The 26,033-nt window shown below is 45.8% G+C and overlaps 2 protein-coding genes across 4 annotated transcripts in view; one reads left to right on the top strand and one right to left on the bottom strand.

Moving 5' to 3' along the window:
- IDUA (alpha-L-iduronidase) overlaps nucleotides 1-26,033 on the bottom strand; it is a 131,875-nt gene that overhangs the window by 91,185 nt on the left and 14,657 nt on the right. The gene's annotated exons all lie outside the window — the stretch shown is intronic.
- LOC136573123 (sulfate anion transporter 1-like) lies at nucleotides 1,111-22,256 on the top strand. 2 transcript variants are annotated; one of them, XM_066574321.1, is made up of 4 exons: nucleotides 1,111-1,195; nucleotides 4,211-4,338; nucleotides 14,421-15,067; nucleotides 20,522-22,256. In XM_066574321.1, the coding sequence occupies exons 3-4, from the start codon at nucleotides 14,447-14,449 to the stop codon at nucleotides 22,034-22,036; spliced, it is 2,136 nt and encodes a 711-aa protein (XP_066430418.1). In that variant the 5' UTR covers nucleotides 1,111-1,195; nucleotides 4,211-4,338; nucleotides 14,421-14,446; the 3' UTR covers nucleotides 22,037-22,256. The 2 variants fall into 2 exon arrangements, with proteins under 2 accessions (XP_066430418.1, XP_066430419.1); XM_066574322.1 differs by having other exon boundaries at nucleotides 4,211-4,352.

Raw genomic sequence — 26,033 nt, 5'->3', positions numbered from 1 at the left:
AATTCAGAAGATGGCAATGAGACGACCCGTGTAGGACGCTGCGCATTGTTTTCTCCTTATGCCCCACCCATTTACATGGGCTAAACCTCAACCAATATCATTTGATTCATGAATAGTATATAGCCGAACCCAATGTGAATAAAGTCCACACAATCAGACCTCCTAAATATACAGACCCCAAGACCCCTGCCAGAATAGGCAGCTGTAACAAAAGCAGATGGCCACCCTCCCGTTTCCCTTGACAGACCAGTATAGGAGGAGTATCGCGATCATGGCAGCAATGTCGGTGGCAGGACATTCACAAAGTGGGGGGTATCGAGGACCGCAGGTCCCGTGAGCTGTGTACACCCTCTCTGGTACACGTTCCGTGGGTGTGTAACATAGGAATCCTAGTTACAGGTGAAAACATCCCCCTAATGCGACAGTACTTACTGTCAGGGCTGATCAGGGGTCTGCGAAGACCCTGCAGCTCTGACATCCCAGGGGTCACTGTTGGTCATGTGATCGCTGGGTCCCACGCAAGAAAAGGCAGTGTGGCGATCAGCAAGCCAGGATAAAATGACATCCGCAGGTATTTAACCCCTTAAGGACATGGCCTATTTTAGGCATAAGGACACAATGATCTTTGTGGGATTTTCATCTCCATTTTTCAAAAGCCATAACTTTTTTATTTTTCCGTCGACGCGGCCGTATGAGGGCTTGTTTTTTGCGTGGCGAACTGTAGTTTTTATGGGTGCCATTTTTGGATACATAGACTATATTGTAAAACTTTATACATTTTATTACGATCACAGCGAGAGAAAACGCATCACTTCTGCCATAGATTTTTTACAGGGTTAGTCATGCAGCATAAATGACACGATACGTTTTTCTGCGGGTCGGTACGATTACAACGAGTTATACTAGTGTGAAAAATGATGGACAACCCAACAGAACCCAAAGAACTGTATTGTATATGAGTGGGGTCTATCAGGGGCCGCTGGGAGCCACCATAAAGTGGAACAGCAGCTATTTCCCAAACTCTTATGTACAGTAACAATATGATTGCCGCTGTGTGGTGTTTACAGGTAACTTAAGACAATTCGTGAAAGCACTCTGTGTCTACTACTAGACCTGCCCACCGCTGAAGCCATAATAAATGTAAGTGGTAGGCAGCAGAGACGGGGAGACATCCTGAAGGAGGACTAACTACGAGGTAAGATGTCACTACTGAATTTCACTGTATACAACTGCCTTTATACACTTTACTAACAAACTTCTCTTACTACCCCGTTTCTCTGAAAATAAGACATACCCTGAAAATAAGACATATCATGATTCTCCAGAATTTTTGAGGATGCAAAATGATTTTTCAAGCTTTTTGAGGATGCTTGAAATATAAGCCCTACTCCAAAATTAAGCCCTGCTAACAGTTAATTAAAAAAGTCAATTTAAATAGTGTCCAGGCAGCTATACATGTAAAAAAGTTAAACCTTTTTGAACGAAAATTAATAGAAGACACTGTCTTATTTTTGGGGAAACACGGTAGAAAAAGAATGATTAAATACTTTTAGAAGCTGAACCCTATAAGCCTATGGTTAGAGAGAAAACCCTGTTTTAAGGTGAGCCTTATGGCCCACATTTACAATAACCTTTATGTCAGTTTTTGTAGTTAAAAAAAAAGTCTCAAATTTTTGTACTATCGGGTATTTGCGCAAATTTTGCCTCTTTTGCGCAATCCCTGCCACTTTTTTGGAAAGGGGAAGGGGCATGGCCATCCCAGACAGACAGATTTATATACAATTGATGCCAAAAATGGACATAATTCATACCAGACATGTACGGACCTGGCATACATCTCTGGAACACGGAGCTGCCAGGGTGTGCTGAACACGTGAAGAGGAGTGTGCCTTTTCATATATTCGGTTCGCTGTGCGGCAGCGGAAACCATACAAAGCCCAGTATCATAAAAGCTATGTAAATTCCCCCCATGTACTCTTAATATGAGAATGAATGGCACTATAGCACCTCACAGCCTCTCATTTCTCAGGTTAGGCACTGATGGCATAGATCGAGATCACAGTTGGCATTCGATGGGGCTCAGGTCAGAGCTCTAGGTAGGCCTCGAGTTGTGCATAGAACTCTCCCATCCATGTCTTTGTGGACCTTGCTATGTGAACCAGGGCACAAGTCATACTGGAGGAGGAAAGGTCCTTCCCCAAACTTTTGCCACAAAATAAGAAGCATATCATTTTATTTGTACGTTGTAGTATTAGCATTAACCCCTTGAGGACATGGCATATTTCGTCTTTATTTTTCAAAATATGGTTTTTTATTAGTGCCAGTTTTGGTTACATAAAACTATATTGTAAAACTTTCAATTCTGCCATAAATTTCGGGGGATTTTTTTTACAGCGTTGATCCTGCAGCATAAATGACACAACACATTTTTTTCTGCGGGTCGGTGCGACTACAACGATACCAAAATTCTTATATTGTTTTTAGTTTTTTCACTTTTCCGCAATAAAAACCCTTTTTTTTGGAAATTATATATTTTTTGCGACGCGAGCTGTAGTTCTTACTGGTACCATTGTGGGGTACATACGGCTTTTTTGATCACTTTTATTGCGCTTTTTTGGAGGCAAAATGAAAAAAAATAAGCATTTTGCCTCTGTTTTTAAGGGTTTTTTTTTTTAAACGCTTTTTTGCCTTGCAGGATAAAAAGCGTGTTCAATTTATTGTAAGCATCGTTAAGGACACGATGATACCAAATATGTGGGATTTTAATTTTTTTAAACATGTTTTTATGCTAATATGGGAAAAAGCACAAAAAGGGGTTTTTTTTACATTTTTTTTTTTTACATTATTTTTATCTTTCTTTCTTACACTTTTTATGTCCCTGCAGGGGACTTGTACAATAGCAGCTTTGATTGCTATGATAAAGCATTGCAAGACTTCTGTCCTGCAATGCCTTATCGCTTGTTATAGCGATCATAGGCATTGGCAATGCAGGACACCTGTATCTGGTGTCCTGTTGCCATGGCAACCCGTCGGGCTCTCTGCGATTATATCGCGAGAGTCCGATGACGTCACCTCTACATAGATCGCTGCAGGGAAGGGGTGAACAGCGGGGGGTCGCTGTCCTGATGCACCCCCGCTGTTGCATCGGGAGGCCGGCAGTGACAGACGGTTTCCACTGCCAGATAGTGCGGGATCTCTTCTGATCTTGCGCTATGCTCAGGGTGTAACTGTACATCCTGTTGCGCTAAGTACCTCCCTGCCAGGACGTACAGTTACGACCTGTGGCGTTAAGGGGTTAGCGGAGTTGTCCCAACTTTTACTATTGATGGCCTATACGCGATAGGCCATCAATAATAGATTGACAGCAGTTCGCCAGGTTGGGGCATTATTCGCAGAGTTGATGTGTGTTGGAAGAAGTGCATGGGAATTTTCCCTGTAACAGCCAGCCAGGCCACTGCAGAGAGAACTGAAGTGTGAGCTCCTTGCACACATCAGCTCCGAGGACAAGCACACTGGTCCTGGCATTCCCCACTTTGATGGATGTTGGAGGGCTTGTTTGTTGTGGGACGACTTGTAGTTTTCAGTGGTACAATTTAATAGAATGTGCGGAAAAGCTTTTAATACATTTTAAGCGGAGTGATATGGGAAAAAAAATCCTCCATCTTGGGAGGAGGGGGCTTGTTTCTAAGATGTACGCAAAATGACCTGTTAACTTTATTCTATGGGTCAGTATGGTCACTACGACATTTATATAGTTTTTGGTTTTTTTTGCTGCCGCCATCTTCTGGACCATAACTCTCATTTTTCCATTGACATAGTTGTTTGAGGGCTCGTTTTTGTTTTGCATGACGTCCTGTACCATTTTGGAGTGCACATGACTTTTAATTGCTTTTTATTACATTTATTTTCTTGGAGATGAGGTGACCAAAAAAGCACAATTCTGACACTGCGTATTGTTTTTTCTGACAACGTTCACCGTGAAGGTTAAAAAACGATTACTTTGAGATAGATCGGACTTTTACGAATGCAGCGAAATTAAATATGTTTTTGGCTTTTGTTATGTAGATTTAGAACAATTTAGTAGAACTTTTGAAAACTGATTTTCAAATTTTTTTTAGTCCCCCTAGGGAACAAGAACGGTACATCATGGAGCGTTAAGGGGTCTAAGAGGTTTTCCAGCTTCACTAATTGTTGAATTATTTCCTTTCAGATAATGAAAGGCTGTCCTGGTTATGTGATGATCCCATGACTCCTTACAAGACGGAACTCCCGATAGCTTATACAACACTGGAATGAGCCGAGGAGCCGTGTGACCAAGACAGTTTTCATCCCCTGGAAGTAAGCGATGACAGGTTGGCATTTAATGACTGCTAAGGCCTTAGTCAGACGGGCGTTTTTAGCCGCGATTTGCGCATGCGTCCGGCGATTTTATAAAACCATTGCTTTGCAATGGTATCGGACACATGAGCACTTTTTATGCGCTCGTCCGATAAATTATAGAACAGAAATCGCAGATCGCACCTATCTGCGATCTGCGATTCCTGTTCTCTTCTCTATATGCGCTCAATGAGGCCGGCGGCAGCAGCGCCGACCCCATTGAGAACATATAGAAGACAAATCATTCTCCTCTGCCACAGCTGTAACAGCTGTGGCAGAGAAGAACGATGTTTGCCCATTGAATTCAATGGAGCCGGCAATACAGCCGCTCCATTGAAAGCAATGGGCTGCCGGCGTGCGCGGGGTGAATTGTCGGGAAGGGGTTAAATATATAAGCCCTTCCCTGCAATTCATCCTAAAATGTGTTAAAATAAAAAAAAATTGTATACTCACCTTTCCGCTGCAGCCGGAGTCCAGCCGCGGCCGCTGTCAGTTCTCCTGAACTGCTTCTCGGCACTATTCAGCCGGCGGGGCTTTAAAATTCCCGCCTGCTGAATGATCTGCCTCTGATTGGTCACAGCGCTGACCAATCAGAGGCAGGTTTCACTCACACATCCATTCATGAATTCATGAATGGGTGAGTGACTGCTGCCTCTCAGCGCTGAGCCAATCAGGGGCAGGTCTGACTCACATCCATTCATGAATTCATGAATGGGTGTGAGTGAGACATGCCTCTGATTGGCTCAGCGCTGAGCCAATCAGGGGGCAGGTCTGACTCACACCCCCTTCACACCCACTGCAGGACAGCCGCGCGGAGCTCCGGCTGCCGGGAGAAGGTGAGTATATATATATTTTTTATTTTTACACATTTTAGGATGAATTGCAGGGAAGGGCTTATATATTTAAGCCCTTCCCGACAATTCATCCCGGGCTCGCCCGCAGCGCATTGCTTTAAATGGAGCCGGCTCTATTGCCGTCTCCATTGAATGCAATGCGCTGGACAGCTCCGGCCCGTTTCTAATGAAACACGGCTAGGAGCAGATTTTCAGGCGATTTGCGGGCGACTTGCGCGCACCGGTCACGCGATTTGCGGATGCGCATCTGTCATGCGATCCGCAAATCGTGCGAAAAAACGCCCGTCTGACTAAGGCCTTACAGAGATCTGCAGAAGAGGACTGGAAGCAGGGGTGCAAGGAAAAAAAGCAATAGATTGATTAATTTGGCGGGGACTAAATACCAATACATGCAATAACAACATGCTTGCTGCTACCAGAGAAGCAACTGAGATCTTTGCCGAGGTCTCACCCTTGTAGTCCGATGGGGGTCTCTAGCCATTGCTTCCATGTTATTTATTGTTTAATATATTATATAACATTCTTCCTAAGGACGCCTGTCCACGGGCAGGACAGACCCCGCATGCGGAATCCAGCAGTGGAGTTCGTCCCAGTGCCCGGCTGGTGACCCCTGCATACCTGTTTGGCATCTTCTTCTCTGTACTCCGGATGTGTCGGCCTCCGCTCCGGCACGCATACGCAGTACAGAGGACGTTGCGCCGTTGCTATGACGATGAAGTGCCTCCCGCGGTGATTCTGAAATGATGATTGCAGGATGTCTGTGGGACAGAGGGCTAGTCTGTTCGGACGGATCTTCTTTCTTCTGCACGGCGGATGCGTCCAGGTGCGCCGGTGGCAAGCCGTGTGCATGCGCCGTTCTTTTTTTTTTTTACACCTCCTGCTTTGCCACTGATCTGCGGCACAGCCAGTGTAATCCCCAGCTGTGCCATGGATCGGACGGCTTCCATTGACTTCAATAGAAGCGTCCGTGCGGGAAACAGCAGAAAATGGAGCATGCTGCGATTTTTATCCGGCACATGCGATCATCGCGCCGGGATAAAATGCATGCGCAGGTATGCCCACTGAGTGTCTATGGGCATATTGAACTGCGGATTATCAGCGCGGGTCGCCACAATTTAATGTTGCCTGTGGACATGAGGCCTTAAACTGAATAGTAAGATAAAACCAGGCAGAATAATCCAAAAAAGCAGGAAAAGAGGTACTACCTGTGTGTAACAGGATGAGAATGAGTCAGCAACCTTTCACATGCATCCCGTAACTTATTATGTATCATCAAGTCATATACATTATAGAGGTACAAGCGAATGGCAGCAGATTCAGTGGAACACGAGTCACAATTTATGGCCTCAATCATAGAACTGGTTCCTAATCTCTTCCCCCGAGCCAACCAGGATGTGTAGCTTTAACCCCTTCATGACATGGCCTATTTTGGGCTTAAGGACGCAACAATTTTTGGCGGATTTTATTGGTACCATTTTGGGGTACATACGGCTTTTTTGATCACTTTTATTGCGTTTTTAGTGAGGCAAAATGCTAAAAATTAGCATTTTGCCTCAGTTTTTTAGTGTTTTTTTTAGCGTTTTTTTCCGTGCACAGTCAAAAGCATGTGCAACTTATTGTACATGTCGTTACGGACGCGACAATACCAAATATGTGGGATTTTATTTTTTTTTTTACCTTTTTTTATGCTAATCGGAGAAAAGGCATTAAAAAATGTTTTTTTTTACTCTTTTTTTTTACATTTTTTTAAATTCTTTTTTTAATCTTTGTTTTTTTTACACTGTTTGTGTCCCTCTGAGGGACTTTAACCACTGCCCTGATGATCGCTGGTATAAGGCATGGCAGAGCTACTGCTCTGCCATGCCTTATCGCTTGTACAGCGATTATAGGCATAGGCAATACAGGAAGCCAGTGTCTGGCGTCCTGTTGCCATGGTGACAGGCCGGGCTCTCGCGATGACATCGCGAGTTCCGGCCGGAGACACAAAGGGAGCCGCGCTCCCTCTGTGAACTCTTTCCCTGCCGCGATCTACTTAGATCGTGGCAGGGAAGGGGTTAACAGCGGGGGCGCATCTCCGATGACCCCCCGCTGTTGCAGCGGGACGCCGGCTGTGACTGACAGCCGGCTCTGGCTGCGGGATAGCACGGGATCATATGTGATCCCGCACTATCTCCAGGACGTAAGTTGCGGGAAGTACCAGGCTGCCAGGACGTAAACGTACGCCCTGCAGCGGGAAGGGGTTAATTTGAGATGGAGTACACGCATCTCGGGAAACGGAAAAACGTCTACCAAAATGTGGGGCACCTATCCTAAAGGAAGCGCACCACTAACAAAAATCTTTGAAATGACAAAGCCCCTTTACATGCCAATTGTGTTTGTGCATATTGCAAGAAGACTGTATGTCAAGAAGCTTATAGAAGTTACATAAATTTAAGTTACTTTTATATATTTTTCATAAAGGACGGGGCCTCTGAGACTCCGGAGTTATTACCCGCAGATAGGGGTGGGATAAGCTCTTTATGTGCCCTAGGCAGGGGTATAAGTGTGCTCTCCACCCCTGAGGCCCCCATACACAGTAGACAAAAGTTGCCAGAGTTGTTCCGACTTTTGCAGGAGTGGACGACTCTCGGATGTGTATGGGGGTTTCCCGAACTTCCCCTTAACCGAACCAAGTGTTCATGTGTTTGAAAACAATGGGAAACACTTGCCGCGATGGAGGTTTGCAACCTCATTGAAGTGATGGGACGCGTACAAATATGTCTCCCATTAGTTGTAATTTTGGATCAGTCTTCGATTCTTCTTGAATCACAAGTGGAATATGATGTTGTACATTTTATTCTGCTTATTATTACAATTAGTAAATTAAGACTAAAATACACATTTATTAGGACAGCTATTAATACTTTGATTTAAAGTCTTATGCACTTCAAAAAGGGAGATAGAACACCTGGCAATTAACCCTTAATACTACAAAATCAGGTCAAATGGGGCGCAGGTATTCAGACAAAAAATCCAGTATGTTACATAGTATGTTCTCCTCCTACCTATCTGACCGCTCTTTCAGCGTCTCCTTTGCTGGCTCTACCTCCCCTCCTCTTCCCCTTGCTGTTGTCGTCCCCCAGGGCTCGGTCCTCGGCCCCCTCCTTTTCTCTATCTACACAGCCGCTATTGGACAGACCATTAGGAGATTTGGCCTCCAATACCACCTCTACGCTGACGACACCCAGCTATACACCTCTGCCCGTTACATCTCTGTACCTTTCCTCCAAAACATCACCGACTGTCTGTCCGCTGTCTCTAACACTATGTGCTCTCTCTACCTGAACCTCTTTAAAACTGACTTACTGGTATTTCCACCATCTACTAACCGACCTCATCCTGACATCTCCATCTCATTGTGTGGCGCCACCATAACTCCCAGACAGCATGCCCACTGCCTTGGGGTCATATTTGACTCTGATCTCTCCTTTACACCCTACATCCAATCTCTTGCCCGAACATGTCAGCTGCACCTCAAGAACATCGCAAGAATCCGCTCTTTTCTCACCGCAGACATGCTAAAAACGCTTACTGTTGCCCTCATCCACTCCCGGCTCGATTATTGCAACTCGTTGCTGATCAGCCTCCCCTGCACCAGACTCTACCCTCTCCAGTCCATCCTGAATGCGGCAGCCAGGCCCATCTTCCTGTCCAGCTGCTACTCGGACGCCTCTGCCCTGTGCCACTGCACTGGCTGCCCGTTAAATACAGAATTCAATTTAAACTCGTTACCTTCATCCACAAAGCCCTCCACAGCGCAGCGCCCCCCTATATCGCCTCCCTCGTCTCAATTCACCACCCAGCCCGGGCTCTCCGCTATGCTAACGAAACCAGACTGAGTGCCCCTTTAACCCCTTGAGTGGCAGGTTTCCTACCACCCTGTCGTGCCCACCAGGACAGGTTTTTTAAAATGGTCTAATCATTGAATTTCAACTAGTTTTGCAGTTGCGTCTCAAGAGCCATAACTTTTTCATTTTTCCATTGACATGGCCATATGAGGGCTTGTTTTTTGCGGGACAAGTTGTGATTTTTTAAACAGGGGGGAGGAAAAAAAGAAATGGGGAAAAAAGAAAAAAAGGGGCCATGTCATTAAGGGGTTAAATAATGTATTAACTTCCTCCTCTGGGTCATTACGACGCATGGATACCACATGTGTGATTGTATTTTTGATTTTTTACAAAGTAAAGGGAGACAAGTGTTTTTTTTATTTTTTTTAATAATTATTTTACTTTTTTTTATTTTATTTTTTTTTGTCCCTTTAGGGGACTTCCACAGGGACCCATCACGACCCCTGATCACATTCTGGGGGTCCGATGGTGACAGCCCTTTACATGCTGCAGTGACAGCCCTTTACATGCTGCAGTCACATAGACTGCAGCATGTAAAGGGTTAACACAGCAGAGATCGGAGGTTTTCTCTGATCTCTGCTGTAAGAGCTGGTACCTAGGTGTCCTCTGACAGCTAACAACCAGCTCTCCCTGCCACAGAGACCATCGGCTTGCTTCTGACAAGCCGATGGTCTCTATGGCAACCTGTAAACAAAGCAGGACATTGCCGACATGTCGGCAATATCTTCTGCTGGTTTTTCAAAGCCCTTGCTTTGTTCTCTGGGTCTGTGCAGGCAGAGCACACTGTCACAGCTTGTGGCATTGTGCTCTGCAGCTGCCATAGTGATACATAGCCCGTAAATCTTCCGGGCTATGTCACTATGAGCAGTGGAGCTCGTCCCCGGAAATTTTCCGGGCGTGCCACTCAAGGGGTTAAATCGAACATCTCATTCCCGCCTCCAAGACTTCTCCAGAGCAGCACCGCTCCTCTGGAACGCACTACCAAAGGCTACCCGAGCAATCCAGGACTCGCAGAACTTCAGGCGTGCTCTAAAAACGCACCTCTTCAGGGAGGCATACCGCATTCCCTAAACAAACCCCTCTGTACTCCCCTGATAACATGCTCCCTGACCTACTGACTGCAATTCCTGCCAACCATCATAAACCGCTCCTGCAGTCATACCGATTCTGCCGTCACATGGCCAAATGTCTGACCATTGTCTGTGTATAGCATCCCTCACTCTCCACCCCGCCATACCGCGCACATCTCCAGACCCTTTACATTCTGTATCCCCCCATTACTTGTAGTATGTAAGCTCGTTGGAGCAGGACCCTCACCCCTATTGTTTCCATCAACTGACTACTATGTAACCGCGGTTCTGTAACTTTTGTATTTTTTGTCTTTCTGTATTCCCCCTGTCTATGTAAGCGCTGCGGAATATGATGGCGCTATACAAATAAAGATTATTATTATTATTAGTAACACACAGTAGTATAGTAGGCTGAAAAAAGACAAATGTCCATCCAGTTCAGCCTGTTTCCACCACCCCCTAACCCCACCCCCCATCCTTGTTGATTCAGAAGAAGGCAAAAAAAATGTTTCACAATTAAATAATTTTGGATGGTGCTCACCTCCCATAATGGGACAACTGACCCGTTCAACGCCTGCAGCACGCATAGAGGAAAAATTGCCAATATGTACGTGGAATAAACGGGCAGAAACTGCAGAAACATTCCAGGATGCCCCCATTTGGTATACTAAAGATATGATGTCTGATACGTGTTTTAAATCGTGCAGCCGGCATACTGAAGCTGACATGAGACACAAGTCATCAAATCCACTACATAAGGGGTGTTACAATTATATGTTTAATATCGAATGAATTGCCAGTGACACATGAAATAAAAGTTTTTGAGATATGCAGAACCGAAAAACATCCACATTTGTAATGTCTACATGTAATGCCCCAGGATGCGTGAGCCAGGCGGCTGGTGGACCAATATGGTCGGGAAACAGACTAGGAGATGATTGTTGACCCAAAGTTGGGGCTTTATTTGCTACATTCCTTTGACCATTGCAGACCATAGATACGAAGATAGGATCAATATGCAAAACAAGTATATATTTATTAACTATCCGGCGTATTTCCTGAAATTCGCAATCAAATGCAGTGAAAAATACAACCGCAGGATGACTGGATGTTTTTTATAGTTGGAAGCGTATGTAAGAGATCAGATCGATCCCTATTGTTTACAATCCACTTAGCTCTGTTTAACATCCAGGATGGATATTTGTGTTCTTTCAATTATTTTATCAATCTCATTATTCAATTGATTAGTAATGGAACAATTATGTTTTCCCCCCTCTAGAACAATCTTAATAGTGGGAATGTAGGATGACATGATGAAGGGTACAGCACCATGCTGCCGGTAGTTTCTTTGGTATGTTAGTGTATTTACCGGTCAATGATAAAGGTCAGCGCTCAACGGGAAATCTAGATAAGAAATAGAGAATGCATGGGAAGAAAAACTAAATTTTAGCTCGAAGGGGTAATTATTGAGATACAGTACTGGATGGTTGAGGGTTTTTGACTTGTCTCCTTGAAATCTGGTGGCAGCCGGTAATAGCATCTTCTTTCTGCCACATCTAGGTAGTGTAGCCAGGCTACACTAAACTAGGCTTCCAAGTGTGACTCTAAGATCATTCGGTGCCTTTGCTATCTTTTTATATCCTCTTCCTTTTTGGTACAAGGCAATGATCTCTTATCTTAACTTTCTAAAGAAGTGGCCTTTTTTTAGAGAACTCTCTTGACTTAGCTATAACTTCTGACATGCAGCCAACCCCTACCATCAACAGAGCCCTAGCCTTTCCAGGTATTCGATCTGTTCTATCTCAAGCATACCTGATGCAACTAATGAATAAGTTGTAACAGCTGATTCGCAAATGTGTGCTCTTATGAGGGATTCTATTCGGAGGGGTTAACTAATTCTGAAACTGCAGTAGTCAGTAAAGCCCAATGCCCACGGACAGAAATTCTGTGGCGAGATTCTGCACGGAATTTCCGTCGTTGCACGCTGCCATAGGATTGCATTAGTTTATGCAATGCTATGCTGACAGCTGCGTTTTGATCTCGTGCGGTATTAAAATCGCAGCATGTCCTATTCCTCTGTGGGCCTCGCTGACGCGCTGGCTCTGCCCTGCACATATGCAGTTGTGCACCAGCCGGCACATCGCAGAGCGGAGAGAGAAGACGACGGACAGGTAAGTGGGAGATTAATGCCGGGTCCCGGGTCGCAACCCGCTGCGTGAATCTCGCAGTCGGAGTCCGACCCGGTCATGGGCATGAGGCCTTAACCCTTTCCAATCCACTGTCTGACGTCTGAAGACATTCTGATTGAAGGCTGTACAGCTCCGATGTCGGAAGACGTCCGTCAGGGTATTCTTACTGTATATTACAGGCCGCTCTGTTGTCAGGGCCTCTCCAGCATGTCCCATACCACAGTATTGGCTCTAGCCAGCAGATGGCGCCATTGTATAATGGCAGAAAGAGAAAGCCCTCCTAGGAAACCGTGAATCCAAAATTGGATTGCAAAGGGTTAAAGTGGCATTTTATGTTGAATTTGGAGAAACTGGTTGTTGTATTAGTTGTGTTGAACTACGTAATTTGTTTTTGCTTGATTGCTTTTTGCAAACTGCTGTAGTATGGGGACAGGGCTGCTGCATTAGAAGTCCAAGGGGCACAAAAAAATCATATAGTTTAACTAAACTGAAAAGCAAAAAATAGTAGAGAGCGCCACAGGTAGATCCAATCCACACTTGCTGGAATATGCGGATGCACACACGATGCATCTTCTCCCCAGTACTCCAATCCTCTTAATCAAAGGAGAGCTGCAGATGCAAACTGGGGGGGTCTGAGAACAGAACTCCCACAGATATACCAGAAAATGGAATGTCAGAAAAAAATCTGCGCTCAAAACGGAGTAAACTAAGGACAGATTCACATATGGGTAATGATTAGGTATAACACTTACTTGAAAGGAGGGGGGTATGATGTACAAATGCCCCCTCCTCAGAGTGTCCTCCACAAAGTATAAAGCTATGCTCCAAGGTGCATAGTAATAATCCAGAAGTTGTAGTCAAAACGAAACTTTTAATAAGGCAACGTGTTTCGGTGCAAAACAAGGCATGCATGGCTTGAGAAAGGTGCCTTGTAGAGATGAGCGAACGTACTCGGATAAGCACTACTTGTCCGAGTAATGTGCTTTATCCGAGTATCTCGCCGCTCGTCCTGAAAGATTCGGGGCGCTCCGCTGCTGACAGGTGAGTCGCAGCGGGGAGCGGGGCAGAGCGGGCAGGAGAGAAGGAGAGAAAGATCTCCCCTCCGTTCCTCCCCGCTCTCCCCTGCAGCTCCCCGCTCCGTGCCGGCACCCGAATCTTTCAGGACGAGCGGGGAGGTACTCGGATAAAGCACATTACTCGGACGAGTAGTGCTTATCCGAGTACGTTCGCTCATCTCTACAAGGCACCTTTCTCAAGCCATGCATGCCTTGTTTTGCACCGAAACGCGTTGCCTTATTAAAAGTTTCGTTTTGGCTACAACTTCTGGATTATTACTATGCACCTTGGAGCATAGCTTTATACTTTGTGGAGGACACTCTGAGGAGGGGGCATTTGTACATCATACCCCCCTCCTTTCAAGTAAGTGTTATACCTAATCATTACCCACGTGTGAACCTGTCCTTAGTTTACTCCGTTTTGAGCGCGGATTTTTTTCTGACATTCCATTATCGTTTAACTAAAAGTAGCTATTAAAAATACAGCGGCTAGTGATGAGCGAGTATACTCGCTAAGGACAATTACTCGATCGAGCATTGTCTTAGCGAGTATCTCCCCGCTCGGCAGAGAAGGTTCGGCTGCCAGCGCGGGTGGGCGGTGAGTTGCGGCAGTCAGCAGGGGGGGAGAGAGGGAGAGAGAGATCTCCCCTCCGTTCCTCCCCGCTCTCCCCCACCGCTCCCCGCCCGCAGCCGAATCTTTGCTCCCGAGCGGGCAGGTACTCGCTAAGGGCAATGCTCGCTCGAGCAATTGCCCTTAGCGAGTATACTCGCTCATCTCTAACAGCAGCCTTACCAGTGACTGATGGCTGCTGTGTGTCGGCATGTAACTCTTAGAAGCGTGCACAAATACACTTGTCTATGATGAGATGTTGATATTTTCAATGCATTTCAGACTATTATCGAGTTACTGGATATTATATTAAATCTTACGCTGGGTATAAATCTTATATACTGCTATCTGACGGCGGTTTATGATTTTTGTTTTTAGTGCTCAATGATACGAAATAAACAAAAATGAAAATCGAGGCTGAAGAAAACCAATTAGAGGAAGAACCGACATACAGCCATATACGTCTGGAAAGAAAAGTCAATAACCGCACCAAGATATTAAAGTCTCTGAAAACCAAATTAAGAAGCAATTGTGCTTGTAGTACCAGAAGAGCCAAGAAGACATTCACAGGTTTTTTTCCTGTATTTCGATGGCTTCCAAAATACAACTTCAAGGAGAATACATGGGGGGATATGATGTCAGGTTTAATTATAGGCATTATATTGGTGCCCCAAGCCATTGCTTACTCCCTTCTAGCAGGTCTAAAGCCCATTTACAGCTTGTACACATCCTTTTTTGCCAACCTAATTTATTTTATAATGGGGACCTCCCGACATGTGTCTGTGGGCATTTTCAGCTTGCTCAGCTTGATGATTGGTCAGGTTGTGGATAGGGAAGTGCAGCTAGCGGGTTTTGACCTGGAGGATGATGTTTTCAAAGACATAAAAGCCGGAAATGCAACGGATATCATCATGAATGTAACGTCGGTCAACATTACCTTTGGCTCAATGAACATTGAATGTGGAAAGGAATGCTATGCCATCAGTATTGCAGCGGCACTGACATTTATGGCTGGAATATACCAGGTAAGGGTCACCATGGCTCTGTCATGGACCATAGGATTAAATTGTATTCTCTAAGATGGCTAGATGAGGGGAGGCATTAACCAATTATAAAGCATAATTGGTACTGGTGCATCTTGTCTCCACCGGAAGTAGGGGTGGAGACATGGGTTGGCCGGGTACAGCATAATTTAAAACATGGCAGATATTCAGCGAAATTACAAATAAGTTATATTAAGATATTAAATAGGTTTTCCCTATGAATTTTTTTTACTAACAGCTTACAATGGTATCAAATAACAAAAGGAATAATACCTAGACAACAATCATAGTTTCCTGTTGGTCTCTGTGATGTTATGGTGTGTTGGAAAGTGACCTCTACAGCTTATTACTAGTTGTAATGGGGATGTGTTTTTAAGGGACTGACAAATTCTAGCTTGGGGGCAAGCAGACAGCACTGGCCCATGAGTAGCGGTCCACCCAAAGGGTGGAATTACAAAGTTGTTCAGTCATTGGCCACTGGTTTGGATATGTGTGGCCCACTGAGTTAAATAAAGGACTGCCTTTTTGACACTGTGAGCACTATCAGGGTATGTGTAGCATAACCTCACTCCTCTCCTTGCCTCCACCACTCATTATATAACGAGTGCCGAAGCTGGTGAAGGGGGTAGTGAAGTCATGCTGTGTGAGCGTCAGATGGTGTGTGTGCAATGACAGCTCTTCTACCAGCCCGAGTTTTAGGAATGGGGGCTGGGCAACTTTAAACATCTGCTGGGGGCGTAGCCCAGGAGGAGGGGTGCAGGCCCACCCCTGTGTGTCATAACCGCTAAAGTTGTCACTCAGCGTGGCCAGTGATTGGTTGCGGTGATCTTCTCGTATTGACGTGACAGTGCTGGGGACGGTTGAATAGAGACCTGGGAAAGGAACTTGGGAAGCATTGGCACCAGAGCAGCAGGGGACTAGTAAGGTATAATTCCTTTTGTTATTTTATAATATTGCAAACTATTTATAAAAAAAATGTAATGGAACGAACCCAAAAATAGTAAAAATTGTATTTTTTTATTTTATATAGAGTAATTCTAAAATAATGTGTGGAAACAGATATGAAATAGTGTCTGGGGCGTTGCCAAACCAAATCCTAAGAAGGTAGACCTTCTTCATGACAGCCCTACTGAGGTCCCACATAAAGTCACATGCGACAACCAATAATGTTTTTGCACTAAAGGTGTAAGACATGAAATGTGCATTAGTCATACAACAAAAACGGTTTGATTGAAAGAAATAGGTCAGAGGTCCGAGGAGACGAGAGGCAATCCCTGTGCACCTCCACAAAGCCACGTGACACAAAGTTTTCTTATGGAACTTCGAAAAGATTTATGCATTTAAAGAAAATGCATTTAACCCTTTCCAATCCACTGTCTGACGTCTAAAGACATTCTGATTGAAGGCTGTACAGCTCCGATGTTGGAAGACGTTCAGCGGAGTATTCTTACTGTATATTACTGGCCGCTCTGTTGTCGGGGGCCTCTCCAGCATGTCCCATACCGCAGTACTGGCTCTAGCCAGCAGATGGTGCCATTGTATAATGGCAGAAAGAGAAAGCCCCCCTAGGAAACCCTGAATCCAAAATTGGATTGCAAAGGGTTAAACATGGGGCTGGTTAATTCTATACTACAGACCTGCTGTTGGTCTGCAGTAGGGGAAGGGGTTTCTATACAGCACAGCTTGGAATATATGTATAAAAACCGCCTTCGTACCACTAAACAGTACTGGATTTACCTTATAGGAGTCTGTAGGCACAAATATCTAACAAGTAGCGCAGCCAAGTCTCATGCGCGCGTGCATTTGCCAGCCGGCACATGTACAGTAGAACTTTGCCTTCTGTGGGCAGCTTCGCTTTGCTCTTCTGCGCATGCAGCGGCTGACAAACTTGCGGCGCACACACAAGAGGCTTCGCTGTGTGTCTGAGGGTTCCTTCACACTGGCAAGAAAATCGGGCGATTATCTTGTGTTGCGAGAGGGAGTGAAAACGCTTGATTATGAAACCAATGAATTTCAATGGTTTCATTCTCATTTGTGAGATTTTTTAACACCTGAGAGAGAGAAAAAAATCGCAGCATCTCCTTTCTTTCTGCGATATTGCCCATTGTTTTCAATGGGGCCGGCAGCAGCTGCACCGGCCCCATTGAAAGCAATTGGAGAAGACTGTGATTTCCTGCAGTGGCTGTGACAGCAGCGGTAGGGAATTCCTTCATCCAGGAGTTTCACGTTGGTTTCAATGGGGCAGGCAGCAACAGCAGCGCCGGCCCTATTGAAAGCAATGACAGAACATTGCGATCTCATGTGACAGCAGCAGCAGGGGATTCCTTCATCCCCATGGGGAGTCCTATCAGCACTGAACATTGTGACTTCCCGCGGGGATGAAGGAATCCCCTGCCGCTTCTGTCACAGCAGCGGCAGGAGATAGCAAAGTTCTCCCAGTGCTTTCGATGAGGCCGGCTGCTCCTACCCATTAAAAGCAGTTGGATGAAGGGATTTACCGCAGTGATGCGAGGCTGTTTTCACATGAAAACGCCTCGCATCCGGAAGTTCCACATGCAGTGCGAGGGCGATATCAGGATGTGAATCACGGCCCGATATTGCTCTCGCCAGTGTGCAAGCTGTTAGCAGTGATGGTCCGGATCGCGCACTGGACCGCTCGGCATCATTTACATAAAGGAGTACTTCAAATACACATTACTCAGGTATGCTTTTATAACCAGAGCAAGCAAAATGACTACGTAGAACAGAGCAATGTGCATATCGCAGCGCTGCTCTTGAATTACCTTACAAAATTCTGCTGACAGGTGCCCTTTAACCTCTTAGTGACCACAAATACGCCTTTTATGGTTAATGTCACTAATGGGCTTTAAACCTGCACATACATCTTTTTAAGGGCTTATTCACACGGGTTTTCACGTCCGGACGATATACGCTACCATCCTGATACATTGGATTCCAATGCATCAAAACACAGGCGTATTACCGTGGCGTAGAAGCGCCTGGCCGGCAAATATAGTCCTGGGCACTTTTACATCTGGCAGGAAAGATAGTCCTGGAATTATGTTCCCAGCTGGAATACGTCGGCCGCTGCATAGACTCCTATGGGAGCCTATGACAGTGGTCGGAGAAGGGAGGGAGTTTAGCAGCGTGACTGCTAAACTCCCTCCCCCTTCTCTCCTTCCCTCGACTGTTTGCAATCGGAGGGGGCGGGATGAGGCAGGGCTAAGCTGCGGACGAGGAGCGAGCAGAAGTCTAGCTCCACCCCTGCCGCCTGCCATTGCAAATAGCCGGAGGGGAGGAGAGAGGAGGAGAGAAGGGGGAGGGAGTTTAGCAGTCATGCTGCTAAACTCCCTCTCTTCTCTGGCTGCTGTCATAGGCTCCCATAGGAGTCTATGCAGACAGAGAGCCGGTGAGGAGGAGGTAAGGCATTGCGTCCTTGGCGGATATGCGCCGGGCTCGGGCCATCTGAACGGACGTACAAATGTTAGATTCATGCGCCCGTTCACGTGGTTTTATGGCGCCAGCGGGCACACATAAAAACACCTACTGCCATCTAAGTTAGTCCTGAGGCAGTGACTTGGCTGCCTACTGACAGCCAGGCTTCTGCTCTAATGGTCAGCAGTGGAGAAACCTCAGATCCTGGCAGTTTAACCCCTTACATGCCACAATCAATAGCAACTGCAGCATGTAAACATATGACAGGGGAAGGGGGCTTTTTGTGTCACTCATCAGCACCCCACAGTGCCATCAAAAAGTACCAAGGGTTCCCACGGCAGCGAAAAGCCTGACACAGGCTTCCATGTAAGAGATGTAACTCAGCCTATTAGGCCCCAGCTCCCACACAGTTTAATAGGCTGTTTTCATAGGCTTAGTAGAATGTACTACATAAGTAATGCAGTGTACTATTTCAAATCCAGCATAAAAAAAATCAATAAAGTGTAATTTAAAGAAACAAAACCCTTTAAAAAATGGAGATGTCACAATGTTCTTCACACAGACCATCAGTCCATGTAAAAAAAACAAAAAAAAAATGTGATTGAATAGCCTAATAATCTATAATGCGTCCATGTGCTGTGCAGGTAAAGTTTGTTGCACACAGACAAGAATTACGCCAGTGTGAATAAGTCCTAAGGGGTATCTTAAAAAGTCTGTGAAATTGAATATTTCACTTCTCTCAGTGGAGAACTTCTCAGCTGAATGTCAATAAATGCTAAGATAGTTCTACTAATTAAAGGGGTTGTCCCGCGGCAGCAAGTGGGTCTATACACTTCTGTATGGCCATATTAATGCACTTTGTAATGTACATTGTGCATTAATTATGAGCCATACAGAAGTTATTCACTTACCTGCTCCGTTGCTGGCGTCCTCGTTTCCATGGAGCAGTCTAATTTTCGCCGTCTAATGGCCAAATTAGACGCGCTTGCACAGTCCGGGTCTTCTGCTTTTCTCAATGGGGCTCCGTGTAGCTCCGTGTAGCTCCGCCCCGTCACGTGCCGATTCCAGCCAATCAGGAGGCTGGAATCGGCAATGGACCGCACAGAAGTCCTGCGGTCCACCGAGGGAGAAGATGCCGGCGGCCATCTTCAGCAGGTAAGTAAGAAGTCACCGGAGCGCGGGGATTCAGGTAAGCGCTGTCCGGTGTTCTTTTTTAACCCCTGCATCGGGGTTGTCTCGCGCCGAACGGGGGGGGTTGAAAAAAAAAAAAAACGTTTCGGCGCGGGACAACCCCTTTAAGTATCTGAAAGAAAGTGTCAATTGTGGGCATCCCAAAGCAAAGGCAGGGAATTGGGCAAGGAAAAGGTACTTTCACAAAGAAAGAGTGTAAACAGGCACAGAGAGGTAGTACTAAACGAGGTACCATCTGTTTAAAAGCATTCCTTCATCAGGTTCATGAACCCAGACAGGGGTGCCTGTTGCCCCTGTGGGTGTTTTACACTTTGGCGTTTCAAACTTTGCAGTTTGACTCAGAGCTGAGCTCCGAGTCACGGGGCCGGTCCGCACCCGCCTCATTACACCCACTGCTTGACGACTAAAATCCATCTTCCCCTTTGTCACTCTGCATGCAATGAGCGGGAAGAGGTTGGCATGGTCCACTCCCGTGACTCGAGGTTCAGATTCACTTCAGAGTATTTATTCTGAAACGCTGCAGGGTTTCAGAATAACATGGTCAAGGGGGCAACATAGCAGCCTTGTCCCGGGTTTATTCTGCCCGTTGTCCAGCCTTGCTAAAAAATGACAAAGGTTTCTCAAAGATAACACACGGTCGTTCCAATCCAAACTATTATTGAGGAGATATCTATGAACTTCTATTTCATACATAAGGTTGCTTTAGAGCAGGACAAGAGCTAACTTCAGCACTGACCAATGGAAGGTAGACTAAATGGAAAAGGTATCTAAGTAACAAAAAGTAAGTTGTGTCCTGTGTTTGCCCCTTAGGTCCTAATGGGCATGTTCCGCCTGGGATTTCTGTCTATATATTTATCAGAGCCCATGTTGGATGGATTTGCAACTGGCGCTTCACTGACAATTTTAACAGCTCAAGTGAAGTATCTTCTGGGAATCAAGATCCCCCGAAGCCCAGGAATAGGAATGCTGGTCACAACTTGGATTAATATATTCAAAAACATCCACACTACAAATTACTGTGACGTAGTGACGAGTGCCATATGCATCGCTGTGTTGGTTGCTGCCAAAGAACTTGGAGACCGCTACAAAGACAAGATTAAGATCCCTCTTCCAACAGAACTGGTAGTGATCGTGGTGGCTACGCTTGTATCACACTACTGCCACCTAACTGAGATATACGGCTCAAGCGTCTCTGGCGTAATCCCAACAGGGTTCATACCACCAAAAGTGCCCGATTTTAGTCTGATGGGCAAAATAGCTGTGGACGCAATCCCGCTTGCGGTTGTCAGCTTTGCTTTCACCATTTCTCTATCGGAAATGTTTGCCAAGAAGTATGCCTACACCGTGGAAGCCAACCAGGAGATGTTTGCTATTGGATTCTGTAACATTATTCCATCTTTCTTCCATTGCTTTGCTACCAGTGCTGCCCTAGCCAAGACCCTAGTCAAGACGTCAACGGGGTGCAAGACTCAGGTCTCCAGCGTTGTAAGTGCGGTGGTTGTACTGTTGGTCCTGCTATTCTTTGCGCCATTGTTTTACTCTCTACAAAAATGTGTCTTGGCCTGTATAATAATCGTGAGCTTACGAGGGGCTCTCCGGAAATTTAAAGACTTGCCAGCTCAATGGCGCCTGAATAAAATAGATGCGGTCGTCTGGAGCGTCACTGTGTGTTCTTCGGCGCTGATCAGTACAGAAGTAGGCCTGATGGTAGGAGCCATCTTTTCCATGCTATGCCTTATTGTTCGCACTCAGATACCTCACACCGCCATGCTGAGTCACATACAAGACACTGTCTTTTATGAGGATGGGGACAGATATGAAAATCTTCTCCCCGTTCCCAAAGTCAAGATATTCCGTTTTGAATCTCCTCTTTACTATGCGAACAAAGACTATTTTCTTCAGTCTCTATACAAAAAGGTGGGGATGAATCCCAGCCTTGAAATAATCAGACGGAAAAAAATAGAGAAAAAACTTAGGAAGCGGAATGAGAAAAAACAAGGAGAAGACATGAAAAACAACGATGCACATATAGAACTTGTGATTAAGAAAACTGACTTGGAAGCCATTATTCTGGATTGTTCTTCCATAGCTTTTCTAGATACGGCTGGCATCAACGCTCTTAAGGGAGTACTGAAAGATTACAGAGAGTTACAAGTTAGCATTCTCTTGGCTTGTTGTAATACGTCAGTCATCGATGCCCTCTGCCGAGGACGTTACTTTGGGAAACAAGACAAGGATCGCCATGAGATGCTCTTCCATAACATACATGATGCTGTTCAATTTGCACGAGAGAAGGCGGCGGCCATGACAGACTCTGTGGTATAGCCGTTGACGGACGAGGAATTATTCCGCACTTTTCAGCGGCGTTCGTGGACTCCGAACAAGCGTGTTACAGTTTAATATACAGAAAACATGTAAAATAATAGTGATTTCTATTTCCACTTGCCTTAAAAATATTAAATTGTTACAATGTCGAAATGAAATTGCACTGAACATAGAGATATTTTCTAGAATAAATTGGTTTATGGACTATTTCTACATTTTATCTATGTTTGAATTCTTATTAAATATTGAAATAAGCCAATATAGCAAAACTGATAGTGACAACATCTAAATGCGTTGGGAACATATCCGTTATACTATAGAATCTTCTATACTGGTTAGAAGAAGCTAAGAACGTCCACCTAATATCCAAGGTGCGTGCCTGTAAAGAAAGGACATGCGTGCACCATAGGGAATGCAATCATTGTCTTCAATGGAGCCGCGCATTCAATAGCTGAGAGCTACCTCTGATTGGTCGCAGCACTCAGCCAATCAGAGGTAGCACTCACTCACCCATTCATGAATGGATGAGTGCTACCTCTGATTGGCTGAGCCCAGGGACCAATCAGAGGCAGCTCTCAGCTGTCATTCAATGGCTGAGAGCTGCCTCTGATTGGTCACAGTGCTCAGCCAATCAGAGGCAGCCCATTCAGCAGCTGGGGATTTTAAACCCCCGCGTGCTGAATACTTCTCAGAGCAGTGCAGGAGAAGGGCCAGCTGGACGTGGCTGAACCCCGACAGATGAAGAAAGGTAAGTATGTTTTTTTTTTTAAATCAGCTTTTTTTCATGTTTTTCAGGGAAGGGCTTATATTTAAAGCAATCACAGCATGCCGGCAGCTGGATCCCCTACCACAGCTGTGACATGGTAGCATCTTTTAAAATTTTTTTTTTCTTTTACACTAAAATTCTTGTTTTTCAGGGAAGAGCTTATATGTAAAGTTCTTCCCTGAAAAACAATTCAGGGGTCCCGGCAGACCATTGTATTCAATGGAGCCTCCGGCAGCAGCTGCGGCTCCATTGAAGGCAATGCACGGACCGGCATTCACGCGTGTTTTTGCACATACATGGGTGCGCACTTATGTACGCACCTATGTACACACAAAAATACGCTCGTGTGAAGCCACCCTGACTTCTCCAAGGTAACACCGCAATAACAGAGGACCGGGTGAGTATGAAAAGGGGCTTCCCGATCTCCATGTTACCTAAACTATAAAGCACCATAACTTAGTTTACGGTGCTTATAGTTGATGACAGATTCCCGTTTATGAAAGTTAAAGGAATACTCTCATCTTAAACATTCCCCTAGGTCAAGTGGCCAACATGCATCTAACCAAAGACCTAAAGGTGTTATCTAAAAAAACAAACAAAAGAAAACATGTATCCCCTATATACAGGATAGGTGATCAATGTTGAGAGTCCAATCCCTAGGATCCCCAGGGATCATGAGAATGTCATACTCCGAAAAATGGGGCGGCAGTGCGCATGTGTGAACACCCCTCCATTCGCTGTTGGGCTATCTCCATAGACAGTGGATGGAGGGATGGTCACACATAGGCCTTACCACTCCATTCTCTGGAGAACTCCATTCTAGCGATCAGTGGCTATGCAAGCCATTGGAACCCCAAAAATGTTTTTGGTGGGATAATCTCTTTAACCCTTCCCTCCCCATGACGTAAGGGTACGTCATGGCAGGCTGGTAATTCCCGCAAAATGACGTACCCTTACGTCATAGGAATAGTGCGAGATCATGACTGATCTTGTGCTATCCCGCAACGGGAACCAGCTGTCAGTCATAGCTGGCCTCCCGCTGCAGCAGCGGGGGTGCATAGGAGATGCGCCCCCCGCTGTTAACCCCTTCCCTGCCGCGGTCCTACTATTGACCCGACCTATTATCGTGTATGGCAGCAAAACTGCGTAAGCCTAAGCATTTGATTGCCTGCGAATTACCGCGTATCACACGAGCGTACAGTGCATGCGTAATCGCATGAGCCAGGCCTAATAAAGGGGGTCTTCTTTTTTTTCACATTTGCTTTGTTTGACTTTGGCTTTTAGTTTGTGCAGACTGTCTACTAGAATGGGATCTGCTCTTGATACATCTTATTTGATTTAGGCCCAATGTCCACGGGCGGACTTAATTTGTGGAATCCGCACAAATCACCACAAATTGTGTCATTAGTTTTGGGGGTTTCATTTTTATGGCGTTCAGTGTGCAAAATAAATAATTTTATATGATCCTCACAGACAGGCTCATACAGATGAAGAGGCAATGGGCGGCGCTTGCAGCTCTGCGACTGATTTAGGCAGTTTTCACACAGCCGAGAAAATGAGCGAGATTTGTGCGTTGAGAGACACACGAATCTTGCACAAATATGAGCCCCATTCTTTTGAATGGAGTCATGGACATAAGCGTTTTTGCAGCACAGTGTGGGAAAAAATTGCGGCGTGTCCTATCTTAGGGCGTTTCCTCGGAATGCCTCACATCGCCCATTGTTTTCAATGGGGCTAGTACAGCATCGCACAGAATGCCAGGTTTACCCGTTGAAAACAATGGGAAACATTCCGCAATGCCATGGGGAAGGGTTGCTACTTCCCTGAAGTGATGAGAGGTGGTCTTAACACAAAAACGCCTCAAAGCCGCGGAAACATTGCATGTTGCAAGCGCAATATTGGGCTAAGTTTCACGGGCCAATATCGCACTCGCCCATGTGAAATCGTCCTTACTCAGTCGCCCCGGGTCCAGTGCGCGCCAGCCATTCTCCTTTCTGTCCTCCCGAGTCCTGACAAGAGACGGTGTTCTCCGCTTGGTAAGCCGATGCTGTGTGTGTGCCAACAAACTGCTTGCCATCCTGGACAGTTCTCGGACTCCAGGCTTACATGCAGAAGCAAGCATTGACTCCAGTCCATGTGGTCTGACGGCGATGGTTATTTGGAGGATAATAGGGGTTGTTTCAGGGCACAGCGGGACAGGAGTTGTGTGGAGGACGATAGGTGTTGTGTGTAGAACAATCTCCTTCATCATTAGTGTTTATGTATTTAATGTGTGGCCCAAGATAACTCTTCTTCTTCCAATGTGGCTGAGAGACGCCAAAAGGTTGGACACAAGAGATGAGCGAGCACGACGAAGCATCGGTCTTTTCGAGTTACTGCATACTCGTCTGAGAATATTCGGGGGGGAAGGCGGGGGGTTAGCGAGGGGAGAGTGCGAGAGATCTCTCTCACTCTATCCCCTGCTACTCCCCACTATCCCCGTCGCCCACCCCCCCCCCGAGCACACTCCGACAAGAATGCAGTTACTCGAGAAGAGCGAGGCTCGCTCGAGTAACTAACTTATCCGAGCATGCTCGCTCATCTCTAGTACTGACTAGGGATGAGCGAGTATACTCGCTAAGGCACTACTCGCTCGAGTAATGTGCCTTAGCCGAGTATCTCCTCGCTCGTCCCGAAAGATTCGGGTGCCGGCACGGAGCGGGGAGCTGCGGGGGAGAGCAGGGAGGAACGGAGGGGAGATCTCTCTCTCCCTCTCTCCCGCCCGCTCTGCCCCGCTCCCCGCCGCAACTCACCTGTCAGCTGCGGCGGCCCCCGAATCTTTATGGACGAGTGGGGAGATACTCGGCTAAGGCACATTACTCGAGCGAGTAGTGCCTTAGCGAGTATACTCGCTCATCTCTAGTACTGACCCACAGAATAAAGTTATCATGTCGTTTTTGGTGCAGTTTGTGCGCCGTAGAAACAAAACGCACTGAAAGGTGGCGGAATGTGGGTTTTTTTTTTTCATTTTACTCCACTTAGAATTTTTTAAAAGTTTTTCAGTACATTATAGGGTACATTAAATAGCACCATTGAAAAACACAACTCATTCCGCAAAAAGCATGGATAAAGATGGATAAATGAAGAAGTTACGATTATTTTAAAGGGGGGGTGGAAAAAATGAAAATAGGGGAAAAAAAGGGCGCCGCGTCATTAAGGGGTTAAAGATCATGGTCAGCACTCAACTGTAAA

Source organism: Eleutherodactylus coqui, chromosome 7, assembly GCF_035609145.1.
Source record: "Eleutherodactylus coqui strain aEleCoq1 chromosome 7, aEleCoq1.hap1, whole genome shotgun sequence".
Taxonomy (NCBI): Eukaryota; Metazoa; Chordata; class Amphibia; order Anura; family Eleutherodactylidae; genus Eleutherodactylus; species Eleutherodactylus coqui.
Note: the sequence above shows the minus strand (reverse complement) of the source record. Positions and strands in the feature narration are given on the sequence as shown.